At 42.7% G+C, this 19464-nt stretch overlaps 1 protein-coding gene across 1 annotated transcript in view; it reads left to right on the plus strand.

The window, feature by feature from the left end:
- The window catches only part of Col14a1 (collagen type XIV alpha 1 chain), a 209903-nt gene extending 191119 nt beyond the window's left edge, over positions 1 to 18784 (plus strand). The window contains exons 46-48 of the mRNA XM_032915565.1: positions 14152 to 14229; positions 16206 to 16361; positions 17929 to 18784. Coding sequence (XP_032771456.1) covers positions 14152 to 14229; positions 16206 to 16361; positions 17929 to 18008 — 314 coding nt within the window. The 3' untranslated portion in view covers positions 18009 to 18784. The remainder of the gene's footprint in view (positions 1 to 14151; positions 14230 to 16205; positions 16362 to 17928) is intronic.
- Positions 18785 to 19464: the final 680 nt, after the last annotated feature.

The raw sequence follows: 19464 nt of genomic DNA on the forward strand, positions 1-19464 counted from the left end.
GTGACCATGGTGTTTATACAGTGACAGACTCTGAAATAAAGAATAAAATTAATTTTACCCTTTTCACTAAATTTCTTATATGCCCCGAGACTGGGACAACGAAACAACATTCCTTTTATCAGAGTATATCTACTGTGTGACACAGTAGGGCCAGAGGCTTTTGTTTAATTGAGAACTGTCTATGTGAGTACACTGTTTCTGTCTTTCCTACGCCTCCCTCTCCTCCTTTGTCCCTCCATTTCGCCCTCTCAGATTCACAAACTCGTCTGCAATTACTCTTCTACCTGTATACAGATACACAGATACCTGCAATTTACCAAGTCCAGTTACATTGCCCGTGTGGACCTCTGTTTAAGGCTGACAACCTAGGATTGTGACACCTGTCACGGGGCTCATGAGTGGAAAAAAGTGATTCTTCTTCCATGGCAGCCATTCACTTCCTGTAGCTCTTCATCTAGGGGTAGGGCCTTGTTAACTTTCCCCTCATCCATATCTGTATGTTGGCTGACGTGGTCTTGTGCAGGCGACCGTATTGTTGACAGTTCGTGGGTGCAGCATCCCTGTCGTATCCAGAGAAGACTGTCTTGCAACGGTTGTCTCTCACTTCTTAGACTTTTTTTGTGATAGTCTCTGAGCCTTACTTACCGGGCTGTAGTATCATATAAATGTGATAGCTTAAAAACAGAAATCACATGATCACTGAATTGGTAGGTGTGTTTCCACTTCTGCATTTTCATACATTTTATTTATTTTTCTACCTTTCAAAAAATCCTTTTCCCCTTGGTTGTGCATCTTCTTAGTGCAAGGTTCAGGTTAATCCTCTCCTGTGCATGGACCTCATACTGATCACCCAAGACCGGAAATATAGCTACCCCTGAACATGTGATACCCTTACTTCCAGTTTCATGTGCCTCTGACATTAGCTGACAACTAGATTACTGAGCATAAGAGCCAGCATGGTGTGACTGGCAGTGCACAACGCTTTGAACCTCATTTCCTCTATGCCTGTCACATCAATTATGATCTGGTTGTGATTATTATCATTCAGGGCACAAAATCAGAAAGAAGGGCTTAATGCCCTTGCAACATGCCAAAGATCTGGCCATCCAAGGGGATGTACTTGTGCCAGCAGGACACTCTTCAAGGGTGTTGAGGCTAGAGAAACTGTGACTCATAGAATATAGAGCCAGCACCCAAGCCACTCTCAACAAATTACAAGTTGTCTTTGCCCTTAATGGAAATCCGTATTCTGCTCTTGCCAAACTGAGTCTTTCCTATACTCCAAGATGGACTGAGTGATTACATCAGAGGAAAATCACCCAGGAGTTCTCAGATGGTAGCTGGACACCATTGAGTATACGAATTTCCATGGCATTGCTTGTGTGTGTGTGTGTGTGTGTGTGTGTGTGTGTGTGCGCGCGCGCGCATGAGCGCGCCCACAACTGAATTGAAATTGAAGTCTCAGCCATCTGTTCTCCTGACTCTATAGTTTTATATGAAAAGAAGCATATGTAGGTACTGAGGCCAAACAAGGCTCAAAGTAAGCCAACAGCAGGACCAGTAATAAGAAACAGGAGTTTTTTAAATTTCTGTATCAATTATAATTATAACGATGCTATATAATACCATCTTAAGAGAGCACTGTTTCATAATGAGGAAAAATAAATATTGTTACTCATCAGTATAAAAACTGTGAAAGCAAGAGTGAAAGAAACATGGGTGACAGATAGTCTCCAGCATAGGATTCCGGTGAAGCTCTCTCTCCTGAGGCTGAAGGAAGGCTCGCAGCTGTCCTCAGTTGGCCAAGTTTTCATTAGAAGCCCTACACTTGGTTTCTCTGCTGTAGTTTTTCAAGCTTCTAAAAAATATGGTGTACAGTAAAATATATAGAAATATATGTAAGTGAGTGGGGCATGCTGGCCCACAACTTTAATCCCAGCACTTTTAGGCAGAGGCAGGTGAATTGTTGAGCTTGAGGCCAGCCTGGTCTACAGAGAGAGTCCCCAGAACAAAACAAAGCAAAAGGGCACAGGGGCAGGGGCAGGGGCAGGGGCAGGGGCAGGGGCAGGGGCAGGGGCAGGGGCAGGGGCAGGGACAGGGGGAGATTTGGAATGGCAGCCATGCAAACATATGAGACATGGAACAACATGCTTACTCTGGTTTCCTCTTTCTTCTTTCATTAAAAGGCCAGTGGGCACGTGGGTGTGTGGGTGTGTGGGTGTGTGGGTGTGGGTGGTGTGTGGGTGTGTGGGTGTGTGGGTGTGTGTGGGTGTGTGTGTGTGTGTGGTGGGTGGGTGTGTGGGGTGTGTGGGTGTGTGGTGGGGTGTGGGGGTGTGGGGTGTGTGGGGTGTGTGTGATTTAGTTTCATTTATGTTGATGTGATAAAATAGTTTTTCACAGAGTAATTTAGTCCTTTCACAGAGTAAGAACCCTGGAGAAAGGGTTCTTATTTTAGCTCACACTTACAGGTGACAGTCCATCACAGCAAGGATGTCAAAGCAATGGGAAGTTAAAACAGCTAGTCACTCCACAGTCCAGGGCAGGGAGAAATCAACACACGCACACACGCACACACGCACACACACACACACACACACACACACACACACACACACACACACACACACATGGTACTCAACTATTTTCCTACACTCGTATATAGTCAAGAACTCAAATCAGGGCACAGATACAGCCCGTTCTCAGACTGAGACTTCCCACATCACTTAAGGCAGTCAACACAATCTCCCTTAGAAATGTCCATAGACCAAGTTGCTCTAGACAGCCCTTCATTGAGACTCTCTTTCCAAGGTTGTGTCAGATTCACACACTAACCATCACAGGGGACCTTGGATTTTATCATCTCAGTTTTTAAAATACTACTTTGGAATAGTATCTTTGCTTAACTCCTTCCTATGAGAGCCGGTCAAACATTCTTTGCATGTAGAGAATAGAAGAAAATGACAGACAGTGCCTTGGTCTCTAAGCTGTGGGGGCTGGCTCTCCACAGTTCTCCTTACTAACACTGGGACTTTTTTTGCTCATTCTGGCTATCTGTCTCTCTGTCTCCCCCTTGTCCCTCTGTCTCATTTCACCTCTGACAGTCTGACTCTACTTATGAGGAACAATGTCCTGTGGGCTCTCTTTTCAGTTAGACTGTAACATACAGAGGATCCTCAGAATGAAGATTCGGAGACTAGCTGACGTTCTCTTCACACACACCATGCTTACTGGCTTCCACGGTTGCTGGTACTCAGAACTGCAGGGCCCACATTCTGCCCAGCAGTGTGCTCTTGTTGTATAGCCTGGTTTCCCATCTGCTTTCTGTTACCTTCTACAGTCAAAGAAAACGGTTTGTCTATGGACCAACCTGTCTTTTCCTTGCTTAGTTCTTCTCATAACACCCTGCATTGCCCTTGGGTGTAGGCTCTTTTGATCAGGATCAACCTTCACCTTCTTCCCTTCTTCCTTTAAATGTCATAGTCATGTTCTGGCTTTTCTGAACTCTCTGGCCTCTCGGGTAACTAACTAGGGTGATCCAAAATAGATTTCCTGGATAATCAATTTATCTGTTCAATTTCTTACTCCAGTTGTTGAAATATTCATACCCATGCTGGTATCTTGAATTGAAAATAGAACATAACCAAGTCAACTGTGAGTTTCTTCATTTGCTTGAAATAAATTATTTACTTGGAATGAGATCTTTTAATTTACTCAGAAAGAATCAATAAAACTTGTTAACTTCTTACTTCATTGACAATTCCTCTAATTCCTCGATTCTTCAAAAATAGTTGGATCAAGGCACCATGGAACTCAGTATTTTCATTTTTTATTTTCTCTCAGTTAAAACTGAATTTCATACTTGGTATGTTTTCTACAATAAATCAGCAAAGTTTTATTCAGTGCAGAGATTTTGTGGGGTTTTGTGGCTTCTCCATGTGAGAGGTAATACTATTATTTGTGGCTGGAACACATTCAGCATCAAACACTTCTGCCAATAGTTGTCATGGACCAAGCACACAGGACCTCATCCAAAAATTGGGAATGGTTCAGAGATGAAAGGAGGATGAAATACTACTGAGGTTATAGGCTGGGGAGATGACAGGTGCCTTGAAATGTGTAGAAAGTAAATGGTTTCAGGATCTGGAGAAAGATGCAATTGTGGACTTTGATATGAAAGAATGTTGGTAAATATGGAACAAATGCCCTGTGCTATTGGTCAGCACACTTTTATTAAATATAAAATTTTTATGAGATCAGGATTAACTCCATTATTTTTGTGATGCTGAAGGTCAAATCCAGGACCTTCCATCTGCTAGAAAGATGTTTAACTGAGTACATTGCAGCCCTTGATTAGTGTGCATGAATGCATGGTGTGTGTGTGTGTGTGTGTGTGTGTGTGTGTGCGCGCACACACACACGCATTCTAGCCCTATATTAGACCATCCATTTGTGTGTGTGTGTGTGCATTCTAGCCCTATATTAGACCATCCATTCATGTGTGTGTGTGTGTGTGTGTGCATTCTAGCCCTATATTAGACCATCCATTCATGTGTGTTGTGTGTGTGTGTGTGTGTGTGTGTGTGTGCCTGTGCACTCGCATGTGTGTACATGCACGTGTTTGGGGTGCACACGTGTATGCAGGTATGAGTGAAGACCAGTAAACTGCTGTTGTTACTCAAGTATTATCCAACACCCCTTTTATGAGACACATCACTGGCTTTGCTAAGTAGGTTAAGGTGGTTGATCAGTGAACTCCAGGGATCTCTTGTTTTTGCCTTTCTGGTACTGTGATTACAAGTGCACACAACTTCTTCCTCCTCCTCCTCCTCTTCCTCCCTCTTCTCCTCCTCCTCCTCCTCCTCTCCTCCTCCTCCTCCTCCTCCTCCTCCTTCTTCTTCTTCCTCTTCTCCTCCTCTCCTCCCTCTTTCCTTTTGTTTTATTTTTTTTTTTCTTCTTCTATGAGTTCTGAGAATCCAACTCAGATATTTGTGTTTGCAAAGGAAACTCTACTGACTCAGCTATCACTCTAGCCTGCTTTGTTTTGAGACATGGTCTCATGATGCTGCTGCTGGCTTTGAACTTGCTATGTAGCTTGGGGCTGATTGTGAACTCCCGATCCACTGAAGTGCTGAGATTACAGATGTGCATCACTCCACCCAACAAAGCTCTATTTTAGGTGATGAAACTGCAACAAATATGTAATATTAAGTGTTCAAAGTCATTGAGCAGAACAACAAGTGGACCAGGACCTGGATCTATATTTCACTGAAAGGGTTTTCTTTTCCCCTAGACACGCATATGCCACACTGTACTTCCACATAAACATCAGTGATTGATCAGGGAATGCCCCCAAGCAAACACAAGTGAAAGGACATGACCTTGCTCAGATGCCACCAGTAAATGTGGGTCCATCCAAGAAACCAAGAAATGGCATGAAGGCAGGGATTGCTGCCACATACTAAAATAACCTATGTCTGTAACAAAGGTGATAAACTGTTCAAAAATAGATCCAGATCTGATGCTGGAAGGTTTCTTGTGTCCAGTATTCCTGTGGTTTAAAAGTTAGCTGTGAGAGCTGCAGGTAAATTTGACAGATGGTGCTGGTTATCAATGTCAGCATCACAGTAACGCTCAGCCAAGATTGTCACAATGGAAAGGATCATTGGGAAACTCTTAATGTCCGTGTATCCTGCTTTGGTTCTGGAAAGTCCCTTCATGGGACTGATCAGCTTGAGTAGAGAGAGTGTGTGAGTGAGTTATGATTTGCTGCTTGACAGTTGCATGTAAGTCTTCCTGTGATCATTTTTATTACCATTGATATTCAGTAGTGTGGCACGTGTTATTTATTTCCATTGCTACGAAGAATCAACTGAAATACATTTTGCTTTCTCTCCCCACTTTGTGTTTCTTGAGAGGTGAATACAGATAGGCTTTCCTCTTCTCATGTAATGAGATAAAGTGTAATTTGGACTCCCTTTAGAACAAGTCCTCTCTCTGCAAGTCTGATGGTATTGTCCTAATGTACTGTCTCTTTAAGATGTTCAGTGATGGATTTTCTTTCTCTTTTCTTTGTATTTTAATTTTTCTTTCTCCAAGGGACTAGGTTCAGTTGAAAGCTTTGAGCCTACGGTGACGTCTAAAGTGGAAAATATAATGTCAAACAGGCTTGTAAGCAAGCAGAGGCTGAGCTTGGCTGGGAAACCAGTTCCCAAAAGCTTCTTCACAGGGCATCTGGTGCCCAGGATGGCCATGGGGCTCATTTTCTCAACGTGGGACTCTCCCTGGCAGGGGCTCATAGCATAGTCATCACTTTCTGCAGAGCTGGTGGGGAACAATAGAGTTCACAATGTCTTTCTGGACTTAATCTCAGAAGTTCAAGTTTTTAGTTCTCCTATCCTCTGTCTGTCAGAACCAGTGGTGGGAGTCAGAAAGCACAGTTCATATTGAAGTACAGGGGAGTAAGTTCAGTAAGTTAAGTCCATTTTGGAGGGAGACAAAATCATGAGTCATTATTTAATTCAGCACCTTCCGAGATTAAACCCAGGCATAATGCTTTTATCCAGTTGCATGACCTCCATCCTACTTCCCCCTTCCCCTTCCTTTCCTACAAGTTACAACTTCTTAGACACCGAGAAACGAAGAGGATAAGAAAGGTCACTCCCATGGGCCAACTTTCACCCTTCATTTGTGTGTTTTTCTCTCTTACAGCCTTTAATATCATTTAATTATAGATGTAGTTTTTTAGAATACACAGAGGTTTAAGCATCTCAAGGAAGTATAAGACAGGATAGATAGAAAAATATTTTTATAGGCATCACCATCTTTTGCAACACTGTTTCTGAGATGCATTGTAATTAAGACAAAACCATTCTCTAAACACATGAAGGTTTAAAAAAAAGGCCATTGTCAAATTGAAATAAGATTAAATTATACCTTTGTAACCATAACAAAAGCTGTAAAGCAGTATAAAGGACTCTTTTTCTCCATGAAAGCCAATATAATTTTTTTACTTAAAAAAATTAAAAATCTTTCCATCTAGACAGCAGTTCTGAACATATTTTAATAAATCAACCGACTGATTCGTCTCCCATGAGTGTGTGACATGCACCATTAGCACCCAGGTGGAACAGACTGTCATGCCTTGGATTTTTAATGATTTCACTTTTGCTAATTCTATCTCGCCAAGGAGACTCTGTTCTCGTCAAAGAATGTATGTTTTATTTCCCTGGGCTGCCTGAGATTCAATAGTTCTTTCATAAATCTTAGATGATGCATGGTGCTGATTGCTTGTTGGCTAGCTTTGGGGTTGCTATTTCTCAATCCTTCTAGCAGCATGATCAAATTGGAAGCCTATGCTGTTGTCTTTACAGTGTGTTTGAGTGGGAGACAGCACATTAACGAACCATTGCTATAGGTGAGTGATGCTGGCATCATGTCTCAAGTCCACATCGTTTCTAAGGAGATTTCATTACACCAGGTAGGGGCAGTCGGGTCTCCAACAGGAGAAAGGGAAGGAAAGAAGGAGGAACAGCGGCAGAGAGGAAGGAATTCCTTTTTATTAAACCATACCTTTCCTTTTTCTAGATTTTCCAGGGCTTGAACATAAGAAATCAGGGCACAGGAAACATAACAAATCCTACTTCATATGATAAAGCTGAAGTTGTTTAGCTCTGACAAACTATTTTTTGTAGTTTTTTGGATGTGGCATCTCAAAAAGTAAATATCTTAATGATGAAATGAATGTACTCCAAATGCACATTTCAAAGGTGGGCTAAATCATATATAGAAAAGACACATGCATTGGCCTTTCCAACTTCCTTTTTTAAAAAAGATTTAATATTGGCATTCGATTACTAGGTAAATATGGCAAAATAGCTTGACTTTTCTGAAGTTCTTTGAAAAATTGGGAAAACAAAATGAGCCTCCTTATACACAAAATGTGTTTGTTTATTCAAAAAGAAGTTCTGTTGATTTTTTTAAACACATTTTTATTTAAAAATTTTGTAGACTTTCCCCAGTTCCCTGATACAATTCTTTTCAATCCCAAGGGTAGATTTGTTCAAAACTTGGCTCAATTTTCCTGTTAACTACAAATAACATGAGTTCTTGATAATTTGTGCTGTAGATGATGTCATAGTATTTAAGGAGGATGTTGATGTTTTGGAGTGGAAAGTGACAGAGTAGCCTTTTCTCTTAGACACCGGCAGGGTCACAGTGTGAGTGCAAAAACTCAGAGCAAAAACTGGGACTTCTGGTCCCTTGTTCCCTTGCTCCATCCATGTACCTGTAGCTGTGACCACGTAACCTACAGCTCTTCAGTGGAAAGATGAGTGTTAGTGACTGAGGACCATTTCTTTTTCCATTTCTCCTCCTCCTTTTGCTGCAACTCCCCTCACACCATTCTTTTTTTCTGTCCCTGCACTTGCTCTTGTTAATATATAAGTTGCACCTCTGTGTAGCTTTTAAGACCTTCTAATATTCATCTTACCTTTGAAATTAATCTTCTCTGTGTTAAATTCACTTTCCCAGCAAGGTCTAGAGTGGTTTGTATTTTCCTGGCAGGGTCCTGAGTTATAAATAGCCAGCTTCTAACATGAAAAAAAGGCAAGAGGAAGAACTCTTTAGGAAGGCTTATTAACATCTAAAACAACGCCATAGTTTCTATCCTTGGTCACTCTCACACAAAGTATAGAGCCCTGTATGATCTTAACTCACCCTCTGAACCAAGCACATAGAAATAGGAGAGCTGGGAAAGATGCATTGAACACTCAACAAAATGCATGGAATCGGTCCATCTGCCTTCTTATGAGTGGTACCAAGGACCATGTACCTTTCAGACACTGGGACTCACACCACAAGAAGAACAGCCTACACTTGGATCTCATTGCCAGCATCTCCCTGGCAACAGACAAACAGAACACAGCTGAAGCCTTGCTTCACAGTCTCTGGCTTCTTGGTGTAATGACATTGAACTCATTCCCTAGACCTTGCATATCTGCCCAGGCAGAAATCCCAGGAGTTTCTCCAAATGCCTCAGCTCAGGAAGAAGTGAATCTGCTCCTTAGAGTCGCATGTGGTTCCTGCCTGGAGTGCTTAGGGGTGGCCAAGGGCACAGAATGGAATAAAATATTCCAAGTTGAAGGCCAATGGGCCAAACAAAATAGGAAACAGACAACAAAGGGCCCGACACAGGATATAGTCATCGAAAGTAAGATGAATCCTTTTCCATTCAACCCAAGTCTTAACTCGGAGCAGAAGGCAAGTGAGTAAGAGGACTCTTGGTGGTAAACTCGCAGCTGACTTATGAGTTGAAGGTAGAGGGGACCATGTAGACTGTTTGGCAGGAAGCTGGGAAAGCAAGACCCTAACAAGAACAAACAGGCTACAGGTCCAGCGTCAGGGGTAGAGGTGGCAATGCATTGGCTTGCGTAGAAGTGCACATCCCAGTCTACTTCAGTTGAAACTTTGATTCTGTTGTCCTACTTAAGCCAGGTAACTTGGCCTCAGGTTTACAACTCTCTTTAAGGGCTAGTAGTAGAATCAGCCCTGTTAGTCCTTACGAAGGCTAAAAATGAGCTTGCATATGTAAACCACCTGGCATTTATACCTTGTGAAATACTGTATAAGAATACCTGATACACTATCAGCCACATTTTTCTACTTATGAATGCCTGCAGTGCAATTGACATTCACCCAGTAGTTTAACAATCTTTTAAATATTTTATGATATCTATGCATTGTCAACATGTACAACCAACCAATTTAAGCTCATCAAGTGAATGAGACTCAGATTATAGTTATTTTTATTTGGCTTTGACAATTACTGGGGGGTAATGCCTAATCTACTTTTCTAACTGCTGTCATGGCTAACTCCTCAGTGGTGTACCCCAGATACTTGCTGTTTCTCCCAGCCACCTGCTCATGGTCCATCGCTCCTCAAGGTGGCATCATCCTCTTTCCTCATTCTTCTTCCTTTTCCTCCTAGTTTCTCCTCACCCCCGCCACACATCCCCGCCCCGGCCGCCCCATACAGGTAACTCACAGCCCACCTGTTTCTAATCCCTCCAGTAATTGGCCGTAGTCAATTTTATTTAACAGATAGTTTAAAATCAAGGAACACAGTTTGCACAACAAAAGCTTGTGCTCATGAGAATTCACTTGTAGTTATAGAACTTCCGGTACGGAATTTAGCATTGCAATATATAGCAACAGACCAAACATCAACAATTAGTTACACAGAATAATTTTATTTTTTGAGGCAATGACTCTCATATAGTCCAGGCTGCCTCAAGCTCACTATGTCACTGAGGCTGCCCTTGAATTTATGACCCTCTTAACTATAACCCCAAGTGTTAGGATTAAAATGTTAAGCAATTTTAAGCTGGGAGATTAGAGGTGAAGTGTCAGCTTCAACTTGACCATTCATTCCTCAGACATCATGCCTGCTACTCACATGCATCTGAGTGTTGATTTAGGCACACCCTCATTTAGTTGCTGTCCATAAGTCCCGGGGTACCTATGCACTGTGAGATTCTCATTTGGTCTCATACAAAAGATAAATAAGGTTTGGGGACAGCAGTCAAAAGGCTGTGTGTGGTTAAGATGGACATGAGAGGAAGCAATTAGATGGGGTCAGAGGTCATATAGGCTATGGGGAAGCAATGAGAGTAGAAAATGTATCCATTCGTCCATTAGTTTACTCAACAACCCTTTTCGACTTTTGTGTCATGTGGTAAGAGTCCTGGATGTAGTCGCAATAAGATAAATAACCCTTGATCTCTTGGACCCATTGTGACTCTGCTCATTACAATTAGGACAAAGAATTGAGTTGAGACTTTGAGAATGAGGAATTGCTAGGTGTGTTGATGCATAACTTTAATTTCAGCACTTGGGAGGTAGGGACGTGTGGATCTTTGGGGTTTTGGGGCCAGCCCGATCCTCAAAAGTGACCCCCAGGCCACCCAAACCTATAAAGGAAAATCCTTTTTAAAAAAAAAAAAAAAAAAAAAAAAAAAAGGCAAAAAGAATGAAGACTAGCTGTGGAAGCGGATGAGAGGGAGGGGCATCTCCTGCACTAAGGAAGGCCAGTCTCTTCCTAGAAGGGATACTGGCATGGAGCTTGTGTGACCCCATCTCATCGCCAAGTGGCCTCACCTTCAGGCTTTTTAAAAAAACCCCAAAAACCTTTGTTATGGACTGTGATGTTGTGCTCTGTAAAGAATATCTTTGTGCCCAGACAAGGGACTCAGCTACGTCACGAGCAGCTGCAGACTCATGTTTTAGGACACTTGGTTCGCTTGCCCTTTATCCAGATCTATGAGACTTACAAAAGCATCAGTCCCCATTTAACTCTGGGTCTGTGTATAACTTGCCCTTTAATTTCAATCCTCAATTTATTTATGGAGAGAGGGAGACAGACTGGGAGGGAGAGAGAGAGGGAGGGGAGAGAGAGAGAGAGAGAGAGAGAGAGAGAGAGAGAGAGAGAGAGAGATACAGTCTAGCTCAGGTGTGGTGGGCATGAATACTCTTCATTATGGGGGTCATATGTGTACACAGACAAGAATTAACACATTAGCCTAAACTTAGAGGAGTATGGAATCGACAATAACTTCAAGGACAATAAAACCCAAAATTCCCTACCAATATAGATTTATATCTTTACACTTTTCGTTTTTCTGAGACATTTCAATGGGGTGGATATTTTTGTGAGGGTCTCTATCTATTGCTATTACTTCTATTTTAGATAGCACAAAAGTATACTTACTTTTCCCTATAGATTTCCAAAATCAAAACACCCAGATTTGCTACTTTGTACCCCCTTTGCCTTTTTCTTTCCGATGAATACGTCAGGAAACTGGGTTGCTGTTGCTCAGAGTACTTTCCTGGAGGTCCCTTCAAGCTCATGGCTTTTGCTGAGAGCAAGTCAAGATGCTCCTGCGGCATAAGTAATAAGTGGTCTGAGTCACTGGGAAGATGGGAATGAAGAGCTTAGTGCTAGTCATCTGTCTTGTCTTGCGTTTAATTCCGTCACAATCAGGGCCTCCGGTAAGGGTAGTCATGTGACACTGACAGAAGAAGAGGGACTGTCTCTAAATACGGAGATTCATTTTAGGCTCCAAGCATTGACAAGTGGGGCCCTCCACCAGCTAAGATGAACTAACTGCAGATATCTTCTAAACACATATGCAGTAGACGGTCTACAGGGGTTTGGATCTGCAGTGTCTCCAGAGCTCATGGTTTCAGTGTTTGCCTGCCACTTGCTATTCGTAAAGTAGACTTTAGGTGGTCACTTTGTTTCGTGGTTCACCACAGTGTGAGCAGGGTCTGCCCCATGCTGCTACCACCGTGAATTCTGCCATGCCTTTCCAGTGTGAAGGACTAAAGTTCCTGAATGCGCGAGCCCTGAAAATCTTTGTCTCCTCTAACAGGCGTCTTCTGCTTGGTACTTTGGTGTCTGTAACACAGAAGTAACACACTCGCATAGGGTGGTTTTCTGTCTGACAGCTTGGTTGGCAACTGAACATGAAGCAAAGCCTATTAGAGTTAGCTCCATGACCTTAAGAGTCAAGGAGACGATGGAGTCACCTTCCAGAAATCTTTACCTCCCTGTGAGCTTCTCAAAGGGAGATCACAATTGGATGTCTGCATATTGGCATGGGTTGGACGGTGGTCAGTGAGGGCAATGATAGAAGCGCTGTCCGTTATAGGGATCACTTAGCACCACCAAGGCTGTGTGCGGTAGGAATGGGTGCTGTGAATGCTACAGTAGTTGGCTCATTAGATGATTGCTACCCAGAAAGGAGAGCTCTTTATGTCAGAGACACTATGGTATTTAGACCCTAGGAGATGATTACTAGGATTGCAGAATATAGCCAACCTGCGTAGCCATGCATTATACTGCATTATTTAAAAAACATTCGTCCCTAGCTGCTTCCCTCCTTAGCCATTATTTCCAGAACAAATACTACACCAAACACTTTTCATTTTGAAACTTAGAAGCTAAGGTGTCAAAACATTATTTCCAGCTGCCAGAATTCTTGATTATTATTTCAAATTTTCCTATGGTGAATACGCATTACATTTATGCTAAGAAGACGTTATTATAGTTTGAACTTGTAAATCCTTTATAGTACTACTACCTATCACATTTGCTATTCTAATTTACTGACATTTCCCTCCAGGCTCTGTCAATTAGACCTTAAGTGTTGGTAAAGGGAGATGCTGTTTTGCACTCCAGTCTTTCTGAGCATTGTTGTATCGGAACACTGTGTAGCAGAGACACTGTTATGGAACCTGCTTCTAATATAATACTAATGTGTCTTGGATTGAGGCCTGTCCATCTAAAGGCACTGTCACCCGTCCAGCGCTCTTGCTGTAGAATATGATTGGATATGGATGTGTCAGAGTATATTGACTGTGATGATTTTTTACCTGTAGAATTGTGTGGTTTATTAAGGATACTGAAAATTGAGGCATGTGTGGTAGTGTACACTTTTAACCCCAGCACTCAGGAGGCAGAGGCAAGCAGATCTCTGTGTGTTCATGGCCAGCCTCATCTACAGAGTGAGTTCAAGGCCAGTCATATGAGAACCTGTCTCAGAAAAGTACTGTAAATTATTTGGAATAAGAGGTCTGCTCCGTGGAAAAGAAACTCAAATAGGCTTAGACGTTTATGGGACCGAATCAGCCAAATCAAACACGGGATTTCTTGAAGCTTCCAACTTCTTAATGGAAAGTCATGTACTTCAGAACTTTGTTGTTTAATTATAATTCATGCCTCTTGCGAATGTAATTATGGGGTGGACCCAAAGGAAAATGTTAGTCACGTCCACTTGTGACTCTTATTGTGCTACTTGTGGACTGCCAACTGCATACACTGAGTGTCTGCTCTGTGCAATGGCAGGCCTGGTCCTGGCAGACTGAAGTAGGAAGGAGGAAAGGATGAAAAAGTATGGCTGCAATGCCGATCCTCTGGAATGTGACTTTGTAAAAGCTCACTGTGTCAGAATCTAACCTGAAATCCTATGATACCTGTAACCTTACTAACTGTCTCCATTGTCCTCACCAGAAAAGTACCCTTGTAACACATAAAACTGGGAATTCTAAGATTTAAATCTGAAGACAACCCCTCTCCCCCTTTTTTTGAAACAGGTCTAACTGGTGTCAAAGGAGATAAAGGAAACCCAGGCATTGGAACTCAAGGCCCAAGAGGTCCACCTGGGCCAGCAGGTAAATCTTTCTACCTAACAAATTATAAGGCATAAATCTTTATGATCACTTCATAGGTCAGAGAATAGTCATATTACATCCTCGGGTCAACTGGAACAACTATATTTTTCATGTGTTTTATTGCAAGGCCAGTGCACTGGTTACAGGTCACCCGTTATGTCAGCCTCAAAAGCTACAACACATTTGGGTTTGTTTTGCTTGAATGCATTAAGTGAGGTTATAGTAACAGGTAAATTCCAAGTGCTTGGCAGCCCAAGGAAGTGTTACTTCCTACTTGCATATGTGCATGTGTTTAAGATGAACACTCTCCCATGTTTAACCAGATGACGCTGCTCATGAGTTGTGGACCCTCCAAGAAAAAGATGTGGAAGGCCCACTAATCTCAACGTCCTAAATATGGTGATGTCTTATATCCAGTCATACTCCTCTGGCTGGAACTAGTCACACAGCCTCATCTGAACTGGAAAGGAGGCATGAAATCGAGAGATGCACAGGGGAATTTGAAGAACATTGTAGTTCCTGCTGCGGTTGTCTTGCCAAATGAGCTTTGTGGAAGTTTTGAGTCTTGATTACAATATCATGTTTTTCAAATTATCTCCAGATGAGCCGAGTTGTCACCGGAAACATGAGCTTGTGTCCTGTTGTATTCACAGTACTCCTCTTAGCCTTATGGAGACAAATGCTTATAGACTGTTTTTCCCCAGGCCAACAGTGGTTTTGGAATACAGCTCTAAGCTGTAGCTCCAAAGCTATAGGTCCATCTTGATGTAAATACTTCTCCTAGAGGTTGTGTGAAGAACTGCTATCACGTGGTACATAGTTAGGGTGGTTGGTGAGAACTGACCGACTGAAACTAAATGTACATGTAGACTCCACATTCCTCACACAGCAAGTGCTACTTGTGTCTATATTTCATTTCAATGCTGATTAGTGGAATTTAACTTTTTATGGTTGGAATATTTCATACACACACATAATTTGTCTCGATCAAATTCATCTCCATTCCCTCTGAGATTTCTGCTCATCTGCCCCCACCAAACCACTTTTTCCTTCTAATTTCGCATGCTCATTTTTTTAAAAAGCTACCAGGTCTACTTAGCGCTCCCTATACGTGCTCAGAGGCAGTAGTCTTTCGAGAGCCGCTTTCCTGATAAAACAAAGAAGCAAACTGATGTCTCCTCTCACCACAGCCATCAGTTGCCAATAAGTCCTCAGTGAGGAGCGAGGCCTCAGGAGCCCCTTACTTTCTCTGTGTACTTGAGTGACTGTATTTCTAGTTGAAGAATGCCTTTTAATCTAAGAACAGCCAGGCCTAAAATTCAATAGGCATGCAAAAAAACCAAACCAAACCAAACCACTAACCCAACAAATTTCTTGAATTCAAAAACATTTTTAATCACCCCTTATTTCCACTCATAGTTCTTAATTGATGTAAGATGGCCTAGGGAAATAGAGACCAATGCACTGGGTCCAATTTTAAACTGCTTCTCATTTGTCTCTTCCCAGATTACGTTTTTAGACCTTGACTAATTTAATTAGTTGAAATCATAAGCCGGTACTAATTTACACGACAATTTTAGCCTTATGAGGTTGTGATTTGAATGTATTTGTATGTGTGCACATGTGTGCTGGCCCTTATATTGGGTTCTGTTAGAAAACAAGAGCTCCATTGAGAAAATGAGGGTTTTGAGAAGGGCCTCCTCCTGTCCCTTAATGCTCAAGAGGACATAAAGAATTCTCCTAATTTTGCTCCTAATTCTGGAGCTGATTACAAGCATTGTCTTTGAGGAGAGCACATGATTCTGGTACGAGCCCAGGGCCTCTCAGGAAAAGAACACAGCAAATAGAACAGCTGAATCCCCTCATTGTTGAGACACACAAGGTTGCTTCTTCTAAAGTTAATGTACCTCACGGTGATCTCCAAACTCACTCCATTGTTGTAAATAACAAACTCTTTGCCTTTGGTTGCTTCACAGGACCTTCAGGGGAAAGTCGTCCTGGCAGTCCTGGGCCACCTGGCTCTCCTGGACCAAGGGGTCCCCCAGGCCACCTGGGAGTACCTGGGCCACAGGGTCCTTCTGGCCAGCCTGGATATTGTGACCCCTCCTCGTGTTCTGCTTACGGCGTTGGAGGTAAGTGTCAGACTTTTGAGGGCTTTGCGCAGTTATACAATGGTTACTACTAACCTGTGTGGTGGGGGGTTGAAAATTAAACAGTTAGGGAGGGCAGCAGAGCCTGACCCCCACTCCTTTTCATCATCTTCTGTAGAGTGTAAATTACTGCACAGTCTATTCACATCCCTTAGGAGAGACTTAACACTGCAGCCATGTTTTATTTGCTTCCAAATGTTGATTCCTGGGCTGGGGAAATAGCATAGTGGTAGAACATTGTCAAGTGGTGACCCACAGAGACTTGGCCTCCTACTGGGCCACTTGTCACATATGGTTTAACATTTAAATATCGTCCAGACTGTTCCTGTTATGGTGGGGCCATGACATCCTGTGAAGTTTCATTTTCAGTTTTAGATCTCCCCCATAATAAGCAAGGCCCCCAAGATTCCTTCAGGTGACATCTGCACACCACGTGACAAGAAAGGTCTTAAGATAAAAGTTGTCACACTGTTTTTACCTCATCACTAAGTGATAGGCTGAGATTTTGAGAGATGAAGCTTCCCACACACGGAGGCAGTCTGCCTGCTCACCCTGGGGACTTTCTGAATCATCCAGAGAGAGGTTCAGAGACAGCTATAGGTCTGTCAGGAGATTATTCAGAAATGTGCCTCTTTCCTTTTTAAGAGAATTTTAACCATCGTTGCCAGAGAAATTGGTCAAAGTTTTGTTGATGTATTTTTTTTTTCTGTTCATCCTTTCCCTCCCTGTCCTCTCAAATCTGTCCCCTGTCCCTTAAGATGTCATCCCGTACAATGATTACCAGCACTGAAGTGCCAGTCCTGCCTTTGGTTGCATTGGCCTGGGCATTTGGCTATGGATACAGAACTGGTTCACCACCACTACTAAGCTCCTGCCTCTGATCACGGTCACCTCTTTCCTGCCTCACCTGCTTCGCCGTCTCAGACTTTCAAGTCCCCTGCCTACCCCGCTCCAGACATGCTGGAGTGATAAAATCACAGTGCAACAAAGTAACGTGAGACAGCTGTAGTAGAGCTGACTTCCCGGCCAGTCAGAATGGAGGCCTGTGATTGTGCACCAAGACTTTACCCCGAACGCCTCTGCTCGGAGGCTCCGCCTCTGCTCGGAGGCTCCGTAATGGTTACCTAACTGTACGAGTCTCTTCCTACCCCACACATTGTGATGAGCGTTTCCTCCTGGCTCTTTTGCTCCGCCTCCTCCCTTTTCCACTCTCTCCTGGTGATGGACTTGTAAAGAGATTGTTTTTTAATTTTCTATTTTCTTCTGCATTTCAGGGTTTCTATTGTAAATAAATACACCTGGTATTTAAGCGATTGGCCATGGTTCCAGTTTTCTAACTCCGTTGTCTAGTTTGTCCTTCTCTTCCTCCTCTTACTAACTATAAAGCCTCATGGGGAAGCCGCATGGTGGGCTGGACAGTGAGTGCTTTCTCCTCACACACCCATGGTTTATTGACCAAATTTGTGTCCCTAAGGGCCCAGATAGGGGAGATTATCCACTTATGGTTCCTGGGTCCCATCAAGCCCCCACCCCCACTTTTCCTCTTTAGTGTCCCATCCAGATCAACCCGAGTTCACACCGGTCCAGGACGAGCAGGAGGCCTTGGATCTGTGGAGCGCAGGCATCTGATGACCTCAGGAGACATTGGAAGAGCAGGGGCAAGCCCTCTTCTGGAGCTTCACTTAGCAAATGTTGTCACGTGGTTTGTACTCCACTTTCCAGAGGGAGGCAGGGCTGATGTTATGGGGTCTATTTCCTCTGTGGCTAAGTCAATATTACTGTTTCAAGAAATTGTGTTTTTTAAACCACCTTTTTCTGTGACACTGTTTTGACCGCACACCAGATAACTTGGTCTCCTTCCAAAGAAGGATACAGTGAACCCTGGAGCTTCTCTGTTACATCATTTCAAGTTGTAAGATAAGTGAGAGAAGTGTGGTTATATCAGAGGGAATTGGGGGCCCAAGCAACAGAAGAGCGAATTCAGAGACTCCCTGTTTATGCCACTGACCCCATACCCGTGGCTATGAGCTTTCTGGTAATTAAGTAACACCGTCACTGAGGAAACTACCTCCTTCGTGTCTAACCCGATCTATCCAATTCATAGATTACTCAGTAACTGGTTTCACGGGTATTCAGAATAAGAACTAGAGTGTAGCCTTTCTGGATTTGGCAATTAAAAAAAAAACTATAGAATCTGTTTTCTGGCAGTTTTGATTCGTATAAAATAATGACTTCCTACCAGTTTCCATGCAGAAGAGACCCATTTTTTGACAAATCATTTGTCCAGAAGTGTGTTTCAGGGCTTGCCTCTCCTTGACTACAGGGATTGCTTTGTAAATGCAGATATGTTTTTTGAAGACTCATTTTTATTCTTTTTTTTATAAGCAAATAAAAACTTAAAACACTATGTGTGGATTCTTTCTCCTGTACTTCTGAACGACACCTTCAGCCTTTGTGGTCTTAGTTGCCTGTCTACCTGAAAGGGAGCAGCTGTGTTCCTACAGCTAAGCATTCTACCTCTTACTCCTTCATCCCTCTATCCTCGGTGGGGTAGAAAGATGACCAGAACTAATGGACGTCACACAAAGACCCTAGCATCATTTTAGTATCATTTATCACATTTAATATCATGTACCAAGTTTACTCAGTAAGACAGTGGTGAGCTGAAGAACGCCTGTGCCATTCCTGTCTGTACTAAGACATTCCTAGAAACCTCTAGAGCAATGGTGCTCACTCTCCCAATCCTGAAACCCTTTAGTACAGCTCCTCGGGTTGTAGAGATCCCCCAGTCATATTATTATTTTCTTTGCTACTTTTTAACTGGAGTTTTGCTACCTGTGTTTGGAAATGTGTTTGCAGATGGTCTTAGGTGACTTCTGTGTAAGGGTCATTGGACACCGAAAGGAATCACATCTCACAGGTTGAGAACCTCTGCTTTAGGGGATAAAGAGGAAATTAAATTGAATCCCATACACTCTAGACCTTTAACTAGAACTTTTGTTTTTATCTCAAAGGGAAAAATCTATTGAAAATAGTTGAATTATATTATTTATTATTTATTAGACCATTTGCTCTCCCCTAACTC

This window comes from Rattus rattus, chromosome 1 (genome assembly GCF_011064425.1).
Source record: "Rattus rattus isolate New Zealand chromosome 1, Rrattus_CSIRO_v1, whole genome shotgun sequence".
Taxonomy (NCBI): Eukaryota; Metazoa; Chordata; class Mammalia; order Rodentia; family Muridae; genus Rattus; species Rattus rattus.